Source organism: Glandiceps talaboti, chromosome 3 (genome assembly GCF_964340395.1).
Source record: "Glandiceps talaboti chromosome 3, keGlaTala1.1, whole genome shotgun sequence".
In the NCBI taxonomy this organism is placed as follows: domain Eukaryota; kingdom Metazoa; phylum Hemichordata; class Enteropneusta; family Spengelidae; genus Glandiceps; species Glandiceps talaboti.
In genome coordinates this window covers 21,532,400-21,546,487 of record NC_135551.1, presented here as the reverse complement: position 1 = coordinate 21,546,487, position 14,088 = coordinate 21,532,400, and the positions used below count along the sequence as shown (strand labels likewise).

At 36.2% G+C, this 14,088-nt stretch overlaps 1 protein-coding gene across 1 annotated transcript; it reads left to right on the top strand.

Moving 5' to 3' along the window:
- Nucleotides 1-843: 843 nt before the first annotated feature.
- On the top strand, nt 844-12,112 carry LOC144433208 (potassium channel subfamily K member 18-like). Its single transcript, XM_078121517.1, has 2 exons — nt 844-1,237; nt 11,067-12,112. The coding sequence occupies exons 1-2, from the start codon at nt 844-846 to the stop codon at nt 12,110-12,112; spliced, it is 1,440 nt and encodes a 479-aa protein (XP_077977643.1).
- Nucleotides 12,113-14,088: the final 1,976 nt, after the last annotated feature.

Sequence of the window (14,088 nt, the reverse complement as noted above, 5' to 3'; positions counted from 1 at the left end):
TGGATGCTAACAATTATACATATGATCATATCCTTGCCATGGACCTAGAGGTCCTGTATACTTTCCGACTCCCTGGGGGGGGGGGGCATACAAACCATATTGCAGCCCTTGTTATCGCATAGGACTGAAGCATATATGTACCTTATTCCTAACATTTGTTTGTAGTTTTTTCCCTATTGCATTTGAATATCACTTCTTAATGACTTCATAAAGTAACGCGTACGTACTCTACTAACTACGATAAAAATGGGACTGGTCTTGGAAAAACATTAGCGGTAGTACAATACAACCACCCGACGCAGTGTTACTGTAGGTGTCGACAGTGAGTAAATGCAATAAACGAAATATTGACGTGAAATATAGTAAAAAAACAACAACATGCCAACATAAACACAAAGAATCACCACACCCACAGCAAAACAGTGCAAAACAAACCCAGATTAGTCTTTTTATGGCGATTTTATTTGAATCTCTCAAATCCTAAGACAAATAATAGAAATATGTTGTCATGGTAGGATATCAAAGGGATTTTAAATTTAAAGAGTAACGAGTGCACTGAAACTTTTAGCAAAGTTAAAGGTATTTTACGTTCGGATATCAAGAAAAGAAATGAGTTGGAATTCAAAAAATATTGACCTGATCAATACCAAAAGTCGTGCGATGTCATTGGTACGGCTTATGTTAATTATTATGTAATCAATTACTATGGCTATTATATAGTTGCTAAATACTACCGATGGGTATTTTCACCTCTATACCTATTGTTAGTTGTGACGTCAATACGTGCAAACCCTAGTGCTTAGCATTGTATCAACACCCTCTGCTCGATGGTGGGGCATAATAATGGAGGCGAATTCTGGCACTTCGGACGGCCAGGAAAAGAAGTGTTGCCGCCCAATTCCATGGCTTACTATCTGGACTCATATAGGGTTATATACTCTTACTGCTGGGTATCTGTTTCTAGGTGGACTTCTCTTCAATGCGTTGGAATCTCCCCATGAAAAGGACACGTTGGCTCAGGTGGTAACACTGCGTGAAAACTTTATTCAAAATTTGTGTAACATTAGTAACACATCTGCGGATAACTTAAATTTCACTGCCACTGTCCGGGAATTACTGGATGATTATGAAGTTGAGCTACAGTTGGCTTGGAAGCAAGGGTGGCGATCCCATCGCGAAGACAAATGGGGATTTTTATCGGCCTGTTTTTACTGTTTGACAGTAGTGAGCACAATAGGTAAGTCAATACCGTGTGGTTGTACGCGTACAAATATACCGACACCTTCTGCATGATGGCGTATCGTTGTACCTCCTTTACCATTCACTATTGTCAGAGAAATATGGCACTCGTAAAACGTGACACCAGACACATACCAATCAGAGTTTCGTTGTTGTTTTTTTAATAACAACCAGTCGACATTTCCGTTACTGAATCTTAAACAGTACAGGTATAGAAAGTGCAAGTGGTAGCGACGAGTCTTTATTACGTAAGGCCCAAGTTAAGTTTAGACACAGAGTGGTTTAGACGGTTTGAATTTATTCACACCACATTACTTAAAATTGGCAGTCATAACACGGACATGTGTATTGGTATAACCTACTACACGTGGTATTTCCGTTGTAGCGTGATACCTTGAAATACAACTGGGCTTTGTCCGGTGTGCTTTTACTTGAAAATATGTACCATATCCTGTTCAAAATACCAAGTATCCGCCTGCCTATCGGACACATTTTCTACACCGAGATTCTAGGAACCATACCATAAAATTATCGAAATGACCATGTCTGTAAAATTTAACAAAACCTGTATATGAAGGATTTTTCATTGCATTGTAAATCCTTGAACTAAGCAAGTGGATATTCTGAAGGGAAAAGCGAAACCTTTTGAAAGGTGGTCGACAATCAGTGAACGTTACAACTCACGACGGGAACGATATTTTATCGGACAGAAGTTGAAAGCATACTATTCAAATAGCCCTGCTAAACAGTGCGTGGGGCACGATTGATATTGTCCCTATCTCCGTCTGCAAGCAGGACTCGCATTCAAACAGGAGATCAGGGATGTAAGACACTGACAAGACTAAACCCATTTGAAATATTAGAAAAGCGTAAGTAGCCGCGAATTGTGAACTTTAAAATTTCCAGGTCACATACACCCAGTTGTTATACCACCTCTCTACAGAATGCACTTTCCCCTATTTAGTTTTAAATGCAAGTTTATCCAATTAGGCTAATATTGGTTCACCTTCCCATTTGTATTCAGTATATATTCTCAATCAATATTCTTATTTTCGCAAGCAAGACTTTCAAGGATTCGTCTGCCCGTCCTTATTAATTTCCCATGGTTCCTAAAAGGACGTACCTCAGTTTTCTTTTGAAAATTAATTAATTTTGAAATTAAGTAAATTCCCCTGTTGTTTAATATGTCTAAAATGTCGTCCAGCGTAATAAAACAAACCTTATTGTGTTTACCGATTTTGACCTCGTCCTATCTGATATTAAATTCTTCCGGTAATCCCCTTTTTTCTGTTTTATAACCGTCTTCTGTTGTTTTGATATCCAACAGATCATTAGTACAATGTAGTAAAACAGAATACTCTGAAGTGTAAGAAGTATTTTGTCTAAATATTATAACTTCAGGAAATTATATTCCAGCGCCATCGATTTGTTCATTACATTTTATTGAACCCATCAAAATTTGCTCGCATTCGATGCTCCGGTTTAAGTGTGGTAAACACTTGGTGTTTTATTACTTTTATTTTATAAAGAGACACACGAAACTACGTTGGTATGTGTAAATATGTAGCACAAGTTGACCGTCTGTGGGTAGTTTAACATGTAATACATATAAATGACGTTTTCCGGCAAGTCCTGTGGTCTTTATTTGAATCAGTTTATTTGTTCTTCACCATTTTTTGGGGACCGGATTCATCTCCATCCAACCTGGGTTTTGGTTTGTTTGAATCGAATTCCATCTTCCTAAGTTGGTTTCAGAACCTCGCCATCACTTTGTTGTTTTTTCGAGGAGTCATTCAACCGGACGATAATTTGTAGTTTGTTTTTTCTTCTGTTGACGAGTCGTCTGACTTGTTTTTCAACCCACTATTCAAAACAACATTATTTCCTACGTAAAGTTACCCTTAGGGTCTTCATACATGAAGCTTGTTGATATGTTTTTTTTTATTTCGATAAGAAAAATAAAGAAAATACATTGTTTGAAAGAGTACATTGTAGCTAAACTCTTCCGGATACTGGCCACAAACTGATACATATTACAGCAAATATATATTATTGAAGATACTAGACGATTCTGAATTGAATAAAAATATATTCTTTTCAATATTTATACACATGACACATTTATACCGACTAAAACATTGCTGAATTTATTGCCCTGATTAAATGTTATCTCTAAATTGATTGGCTAAACTAGAATATCAAAATTGATTAGATAAACTTGTAAATCAAAATTCGTTATCTCTAAATTGATTGCTAAACTAGTATATTATCAAAGTATGTCATCTCTAAATTGATTGGCTAAACTAGTATATCAAAGTGTTATCTCTAAATTGATTGGCTACACTAGTAAATCAAGATGTGTTTTCTCTAAATTGATTGGCTAAACTGGTAGATCAAGATGTGTTATCTCTAAATTGATTGGCTAAACTGGTAGGTTAAGATGTGTTATCTCTAAACTGATTGGCTAAAATAGTTCATCATTTGGTTTAACTAGTATCGAATTGACTTAGTCTGTCAATACTACTTATTAGAACGAGGTTTCCGGCCAAACCTTTCACTTGGCTGAGCTGAGCTGTTCTAGGAGGTAATTCTAAATTCTCCTGTCTGTCACTTGTCCAGTTTGTCATGTAGCCACAATGAGAGATGCTGAGTTGGGACAGTTATTGTTTAGGTGAATCGCTGGCAAGTAAAAGGAGGTCTGAGGAAGTCAATGCACGTTGTATAAAATCCATTTTATCTCGCGGGCATGCCGTCATTTTCTGTCGTAACTGTTGAAAGTAATAATGCCCACAAGACATCATATAAATTGCATGCTAAATACCAATTGGAACCCGAGGAGACTTGACTCCAGCGACCCGGAACGGCGTCAGGGTTAGAACTACTAAAACATCCTTGCATTCTGTCCTGCTACTTTAGTTTTAACAAACACAATATGTTCCCAGTCTCCCATTCAGTGAAATGAGTGGTAAGAGGTATTTGTTTTCAGAAACGTGACTAATTATGCTGTACAAGCCTCTGGCATCAACAACAAAATGAAAACGAAATAACAGTTGAATGTCGAATCCAAGGTAATATACTAGGTGCAGGTCGTACAAATACAGTAGAGAACAAGGTGACTGACGGTGGCCTTGTCGAACAAACCGACAGATGTATAGTTGTCATTCTTCACAAATTTAACATATATATACCGATATATATACTTATATAGATGTATATGTATAGTTGCCATTCTTTAAAAATTAGCATATATATATATAATAATAATAATATATATATATATATATATATATATATATATATATATATATATATACAAAATGTATATATATATATATATATACACATACATACATAAAATATATGTACGTATATCGACAAGTGTATAGCTACATTCGTAGCTGTCTTTTGTCAAATAATTAACACACACACACACACACACACATATATATAATGCGTATATTGGCATTAACGTTGTTGCATATACACATGTGAAATTTGAACTGTAAAGAAGATTTTTTTAATAATAGTTTTTAGCAAATTCTGTATTATTCACAATCATCAACAATAAAATAATCAATGAGTTACATATCATTAGAAAACCAGTTGCCACGTTGTCCAAGTGTAAACATATATTATACCCTTAACTTGCAGGCTTTGATAATTACGTCTTGCAATGTACATGCCCTGCGTGTTATATCCCTGGCAATATACTGTTAGTACCAGAGACAAATTAGAACCAACAAGCTTTAGGTCTATCTGGATCTGGTATTGTTCGAGGCTATTAAATGACTTTCAGATCCTCGTCTGTGGTTGTAATAACTTTTAGTCTAAGTCATTAAGATCAACGCTAATATAAACAGAAATTCAAAATGACTTTGAAGTAAAATATTCTTCAGTGAACATTCATGAATATCATAATTGTCGTAGAACCTATTATTAACCCCCCCCCCCCCCCCCCGGCACCGATCGGCAGGAATCGAGGTTTATCAGTTCAAAATAAAAATTATCGAAAAATCGAAAGTAATTCCCATTTCACATTTCGAGTAATTATTTATTTGCTTGGAGTTTAGACTCTCATTAATTGTGAATATTAATTTCAAATTCCAGCATACCAATGAATAGGTACATTCTGTTGTCTCTGGATTGTATTCATCAGTAACCGCGCAGAGCCACGTCCATGTAATTCTGTCTTGAAATCGTATCCTATGTGCATAGATTAGTACACAGACAAGTTTCTTACTTGTCTGTGATTTGTAGAACATCATGACAGCAATTAGAAAATGGTCCCTAAACAATGGCTTTGTATCCAGGCATTGTTTTATACATTAGTGCAAACAACTATTACCTTCGGTTATACATATGCAACCCCCCCCCCCCCCGAAACTCCACAATCCATGACACATTGCTGCCGTTAGATAACGAGCAGGAAAGTGACAAATACGAAATAATTCACAATAATATGATCTTTCAAAAATATTTATTCTCTCTTTATATATTAACCGCAATGTGTCTCGGCTTTTGCTTTCAACACTGCAATCAGACCATAGGTCTTGCATAAACAAGGGATATACATTAGTGAGTCAAACTATGCATTTGTTAATTTGAAAAAGTAAATATTAGTTAACAGGTAACTAACGCGATCACTAATTGTTTCGTTATGACCTAGTTTCAGTGACTTTACTGTACAGTATGTAACATGCACTGGGCCTGTATAATGGGAAGAAACAATAGGCTTTAAACATTTGCCGTAACTGGTAGATTAATTTACTTTTTTCTGGATTAATATTCACTTGATCAGCAAATAACGAATAACACGTGTTTATCCTGATTTATAGATAATATCAAATTAATATCGTTAATATAACAACAACAACAACAACAACAACAACAACATTTGAATTAGTTTCAATTTATTAAATATAACGAAAAGGGTGGATGAGGGGGTGGATGGGACCGATTACTATTTAGTAAGTTGTATACATCTAGTCTAATTGACATGATCAGCAGGTTATAATACATACACTTTCTGTAATGAAACAAACAAAAAAACAACTGATAAAAATGGATTACTATCAGTTCACCTTTTCACCTAACACATAATTGAACATAATCTGTCTGTCCTACAAACATCTTACTAAACAAAACTTATTATATGTCATGGTAAAAGTCTTATTAACATTGTTACATTTTATCGTCTGGCCAAATGAAAATGTAAGTACAATTGTTGCATTTTCAATCCATTTAAGGGCGCTCAGATCATCTAAAGCGAAGGTTAATAAAAAAGTAGCGATTTTGGAAAGTTTCTTATCAAGCCACGATATAAAGTGTAGCACTTGTAAGATTTTGTCGAGTTAGACGATGAAATATAGAAATGGCGGGAACATTTTTGCCAAGTCAGATGATACAATGTAGCAGTTGTCTGTACGACTTTTTTTCAAACCAGGTGATGTTCTTTTTCCGATTGACTGACTTCTATTGTAAACACACCCAGTCGTTAAAAAGTTATTCCAGGGGTTAAAACTACATAAACTGATTTTGGGAATAAACTTTCGCCCATCCGAAATTACCAATAATTTTTGAATGTACATTTTAAAGATCTGACTAGCAGTGCAGATCTAAGCTTTGATCCGGTCGAATCCAAGTCTAATGGCGACGTCAGACGGATACAACTCTAGCTTTTAGGCCACAAGGTTGTGTATATTATCTCAGCTTATGATGATATCACATACACTGTTATAAAACTTAATAATAATCTGAAGTTCACGGCTTTTGATGACAACAGAATGTTTTACAGAAACACGTCCATTTGACCATATGTCTTAGAACAGCTGTTACCGTACCATCATGTCCTGGAACAGTTATTACCAGTTTAATTAACTTTATAGATATGTACAGGTCAAGTTCAGGAACTGACGTAACACTGAAGACAAAGGAAGAGTTGGTCAGAGACATACGGGTACATACATGTATAGCGGATATGAGATTTAATTCAATCAGAAGTCTTGAACATGTTGAAATGACAAAGGCGTAGAATATGAATTTTTGCATATTTTATGGACCATAAGCTTATATAAGAACAACATTTTGAGGAGGTAATATCTATATATCCTGATATCCTCACACTTGGTGTGATTTCTTTGTTACGCTACGAAATACACTATATGCAACCAACTATCTTGATAGTCGCTGTGTACTGATCTTGATCGTACCTTTATCCGACTAAGTGAGAGATTCCCTGACTGAAGTGGTTACTGACAACTCGTAGACAAGTTAACGTAACAATGGCAATGCAGCTATCGAGTGATCGGGTTAACACCAGGAAATAGCCGGTGTATTTTACCTGATAAAACATTTCATGAACACCGTTAAAGTCACACGAGCTGTGACGTGTTTTGTTTTTATGTGTTTTAATAAACCAAAGAACTGTTTAGTTAGATATAACGACTTACTTGTGGCATCGTCCACCCTAAACACTTTTGATTCACCTGTTGGTAAATGTATTCTATTCAGCTGTACATACAATGTGGTTCAATAAAACCCATAAAAATGATTTTTTGGGTCCGCAGCCAAAAATTAGCGCCCCAATACCATCACGACTGCAATCTGTATACTCCTCACAGATACAGTTTAGTCTAAAGTGAAATATGTAATATCTCATTATTGGCATTTTAACCATTATCAGTGAATATATTGTTGGTTGTCTGATCGAAAATAATAGTACTCCAGTTACAGCTAGTCTACCTTTAATGATAAACAAAGTAGAAAGTCTAAAACAAGTAAATTAGTCCTTAAATGCCTGCCTTTGGAAGACTGTACATTCGTTGTTTATATGATGGCCGGTATGAATAGTCACAACGATGGTGAAAACCATTAACACTTTTCACCTATTCTGGAAATAATACACCTTGTAATTACCCACGGAACAGTCGAACAATGTGACGACGTAGACATCGTTGACACGCAAGATTCCACGTCTTTGGTTTCACGTGTTTTATTAGTTTTAAGGTACCAGTGAATGTGAAATATGCCTACAATAAGAAAGAGTAAACTGGCCATAGGAGACTGACATACCGGCTTAATTACAAGGTGTTACAGATGTTAATGAAAACACACCAAAATCAATATAAACGTGCGTAACATCATCAACACATAACAAAATAATGATAATTCGAAAATATATAACAAAAATACAGTAGGTATTTTGCGGTTGTTAAAAACATGTAGAGCTCGCTACTGTTTGAATTTGGAGCATCTTCAAGTTGAAATAATATGTATGTAGGAATAATATGCTGAGAATTGGATATTGGATATTCCTTAGACGAGAGAGAGAGAGAGAGAGAGAGAGAGAGAGAGAGAGAGAGAGAGAGAGAGAGAGAGAGAGAGAGAGAGAGAGAGAGAGAGAGGGGGTAAGGCAATGAATACGTATAATATATTAAACCCCGCGGGTTGACTATTTTTAGTACCATGTGCATGTACCTCGCTGTTATGACAAGTTAAACAATCAAAGAACAGAAATTGTAGTACAATGATTCAGGTGATACGACTATACGTAAATCTATTGATAACAGAGCACACCCACGTCCTTGCAAATAATGAGTAAGTTTGAAAACAATGACGGCACAGTTCAGTGAACTCGGAACAAAAACGACAAAACATTCTACCACACCTCCAATCAAAGCATAAAAGTTCCAAGTTTGGCATGCGAACTATTTTAAAGAAATGGAAAACAGATCTTGGAATAATTTCGTTCAATTTTTGATATAGAAGACTTTATTGTGAAGGGCGTAGCATTATCTGTGAATAGTAGTATCTGGTCGATTTATTTGTTTTACGACAAGAAGACGAACTACCAGCGAAGTTAACGAGAATTTATGAGTGACGTTAAAATAAAGAATATTGTACACAATACGATAACAATGACCATTTTATCTTTAATTGTCAATTTCAAACAATACACAAGGTGTGAACAAACTTGAGTTATTAAAAGAAAATCAACGTTCTCTTGTAGTAAAAAAATACTGATGTATTAGAAGTTACCGACACGACAATGGTGGTTTAAAACAAGACGGGACTCGCATTAGAGCTAAAACCAAATCTCGGTCAATATTTATCATACGTAACATCACTAACTGTTAAGAAACTGAAAAACAAACAAAAAATTTCCATTTGAAAAAAAAAGTGTTATTTTGATTCAATCTTTAGTCGGTAGACATGGAAACTCCTTAAGCTCTTCAATTTGTAATTCTTGTTGTAGTATTTAGTTTGGGTAATCAATGAGATAGGCGGATTTGCATATAAAATGCATGGTGATCACGTGATTTCCTATATTAAACCCTGACCACATATTTTGACCAATCACTGACGTGGGCGCCAAAGCTTCTTAATCTATTTATAGATCAGATTGTCCGCAACAAACAATATCGTTCAGTTTACCCAAGTGTTAGGTAAAGTGGTCGCTTTTTTGTTATTGATTTCTTCTTAGGTAAATATAACTGTCACTTTGAGTTTGATCATGATACTTTAAATCTACCCTCCCCCTCCCCTCCCCCACCCCATCATTGATATAGGTTAAACTAATTACAAATGTAACTGAAATATTAGTGGAATTGTTCTTAGAGTTTATTGAATTTATTTCGTTATGAAATACCTTATTTTTAAAATTTGAAGATGTAAGAGTTACTTCCAAGTCTATCGGATCCATTATAACATTTTTAAATTATGTAACAATGACGTGGCAATTTTCCAAGGCCATTTTATAGTCTACTGGATTTTTTTTTCAAACCCATTTGTTTATACAAGGATGGTATTTTCTCCTATTCGGCAACGTTTAACCATAAACCACAATGTGGTTGGTGCTTGAGGGTTTATGCTAAATGTAACTTGTCTAAAGCCGATAGAGTGGCGACAGTATTCATGTCGGATAAAGCTTATAATAGACACTCAAGATATATAAAGAGAATTGTTACGTTTCTGGATAAAACAAATACAAGTCTGGCAGAGCTTGGGGCAACGTCACCCTGAACAACCCAAACAAATCACACGTGTGATTGTGAGGGTTTTTGATAATTCATTTAAAGACCAAGGATTCAATCCCAGGTTCTCGTTGAAGTACCGTAAAGAACACAATGATCATTCTTTAGTTTCGGACTAACTTTTTTTCTGTTATGCTTCCAGACAATTGTATTTCACACTCGCATCTTAATCCCAAACCTAAAATGTGCCTTTCAACCTCGCATAATGATTTCAATAATAAATGCACACAACAAATCCATCCTCCCTACAGCGAGCCAAATACAGCACAGTAATATTATATATATATATATATATATATATATATATATATATATATATATCTATATATATATATATATACAGTTTTGGTAGTTATGGAACTCTTTCTTGGTTGTAAGTCGGAGTTTCACGCATAGTGCGATCATATATATATTATATATGTATATATATAATATATATTCTGAGAAAGAAAATACAATCACAATATATATATATATATTATATATATATATATATATATATATATATATATATATATTTCTCTCTGTCTCTTCATCTCTGTCTCTGTCTCTGTCTCTGTCTCTGTCTCTCTCTGTCTCTCTCTCTCTCTCTGTCTCTCTGTCTCTCTCTCTCTCTCTCTCTCTCTCTCTCTCTCTCTCTCTCTCTCTCTCTCTCTCTCTCTCTCTCTCTCTCTCTCTCTCTCTCTCTCTCTCTCTCTCTCTCTGCAGCTAGATCTGCGTGTATATGTTTTTATCAGACTGTCGATATATGAAGTTCAGTTGATATTAACGCCATTTTTTTGCTTTAATTGACAGGGTATGGCCACATTACACCGACCACTCAATTGGGTCGATTGGCTACCATGATCTATGCGATCCTTGGAATTCCTATCTTTTTCGTCTTCCTGGCCAAAGTTGGACAAATCGTCGCCATTCCTTTGCGATCTATAAACAGTGTTATTATCAGGTCCTGTACCAAGTGTCCAGACTGCGAAAGCTGCACAGGATCGGACAGCGTCAGTCGGATCGGGAGTGTTATTTCAATGTTCAATCCGGACGGTGGATACGACAATAGCCGACACGAAGACGATGATGACATATTAGAATATAAGGTCACCGCAATTTCAGACCTTTACGATGACGACCAGTCCGGTTGTGATAGTAACATGCAACAGATACGCTTATCCCCTGAAATTCCTGGCATACCAGATGATGACACAATATTGAAAAGTATTAGTTCAGAAGATGAAGTTGGCAATAAATTCGCTGATGATGAATCTAGCTCTGTACACGTAGCAACACAAACTGAGGATGTTGTTCTGGAAAACGCAAGCAAGAATAGATACAGGCGTAGCGACGTGCTTCGACAGATGAAGAACTTGGACGAAGCCGTGCCCGTCGAAGAAAGGAACGGATTTGGCATAAATAAAAACTTTCATCGATCGCATTCAACTCGACTTCGGAGGGCATGGAGAAGGACTTTATTAACACGACTTCCTAAGGAAAAGAGAGTAGAAGTTCCTATATCTATTCTGTTATTTTTACAGTTAACATATATTTTAGGTGGGGCTGCGTTAATGAACACGGCTCAGGACGATTGGACGTTTCTCGACTCTGTGTATTTCAGTACAATCACATTCTTAACGGTCGGGTTCGGTGATTTAATACCGGTCTACGGGAATAGTGCCAATAATGTGTTCCAAACAACAACTTTCATCTCTATTTATATCGTTATAGGACTCATATTAATGTCGAGTTGTATAAACTTGTCTCAACAACGCATTGTTCGTTTTTCTAGAGTCATGATGAAGGGGTGTACAAAACGACGGAAAAGTCCGTGTTGTGAAACTTGTTGCAGGTAATCTGAAATAGGGTACAGTATTTGTCACAATACAATAGTAGTCAAGTGTTCACCGCAGACATATGTGTCGTACTACGTGTATGTATGATGCTGATACAAGAGCACTCTAATGTTCACCGACGATGACCCCTGATACTATGAGTGCCTAACATCTGGGCAAAATGGTGATTGCAAAAAAAAAAGACGCCGTAAATTTTATCACGGTGGCTTTTAAATGTAAATTTTGATGTAATTTCGAGAATAAGAATTGGTTTGATGATTGCGGTCTAAAATTTAAATTAACTGAAAAATGTCAACATACAACAGAAAAACCTTTGTGTAGATACCCGTATGTTGCAGGGATCGCCGGGTACACGAATGACATGTCAGAATTCATGTTATGTCAATGATGTGAATACAACTCAGTGACTAATATGTAATCAGACAGTGGGTTACAGAAAGATGGTGTGTTAGGGAATTTCCCAGGGGTTCAATTAAAAAGCGACTTTTTCGAGTGAAAGACCATAGACAAACACCGTATCACATAACATATTTTTTTAAAGTTTGCGAAGCAGACACTTTGTAGGCGAATATTGGTTTCTAAACGTGTCTCAAAGTCTGCCTGTCGTATAAATGCCCTCACTTTGGTAGACACGGTTTGTGTCGTTCGGTCAAAAAAGTGTCACCATTGTCGTATGCGTCCTACTATTTTGCAATGGATCGTGTCAGAATTGTACCTGTGTTGAACTATAAAATAATCGTATAATGGCAAATACTGTATTCATCGTTTCTACTCAGTATACAAGGCCCCGAGGGGAGGGAGTGTGTCAAACAAAAGGGACCATGTCATGTTTACTAGTATGACGTAATATTACATCGTCGTAAACCACAGCCTCTTTTACGGCACCTTTTAAGACGCACCGCCAAGTGGTTATTATTCGTCATTTCGCAGTTTGGCCAAAGAATCTGAAATAACAGCTCTGGTTTACGAGAATGTAAAATTACTAGTATAGCGAGCCGGAAAGCATAATTTTTTGGTTCCAATTGCAAGTTATCCGGAAATACAGATAGCAAAACCGAAGCTTGTGGACGAGCTACAAAGTGTGACTCCAAATATTGGGTTTTGAACGCGAACATGAACATGAACAGTTCATTTATAATTTGGCACAGAGATCAGAGCCAGGTGTTTGTAGATAGATTGTCAATCATGTATTGAGCTTACCTTGAATGGTTGTACACAGGTAAACTCAGTTGATGTGTAATAGCAGCCCATTTCAAGTTACCGTCCACAAATTGTGTTGATTCGGTACAACCGCGTAGAAACAAATACGAAACTAGCAATTTCTTGGTACCATTTTTCCTACTATGACGTACTGCAATTAGAGGCAGACACCCGGACACCAATGTTTTGACGAGTGCATTTGATGTCAGCATGGTGGCATTTGGGTTGAGTTCATTTAAGACAACATGTCACAAGAAACTGTATTCATTCAATCTTGTTATCTTAAAGTGTAGCATGTGCACTTTCCCACTGGTTGTACCAAAACAGAGGCAGTGAATGCTAACTTGAAATGGGCTGTACTACTTAGCGTATACTGTCTTGTACGCTTTGTCCTTACTCCGTTTCAGACATATACAACTTCTAAACTCGTGATATGAAAATAGCGGAGTCAAAGGTGCTAGCTACATATTAACGTTCATTGGCTATCATTTATAATGTGATGTATTTCTCCACAAATTGTGCAATTATAACAACTGTGACGTTTGTAGTAATGTTATGAAATTTTAAAGTGACCGCAAAAGCTATTATCATGAAATTTGAATTAGGTATCAGAGCGGAGATGTTCAGGACGCATGGATAATTAACTCGAAATCAGATAAATGTGACTCCGAAGAAGTTATTCTAATTTTCGGATATACTATCTTTTAAAACACTTGAGAAAAATACTTGAGACTTCGGAGGAGTCTGTATCGAGTTACAACTCTCTTGGGAGAAAA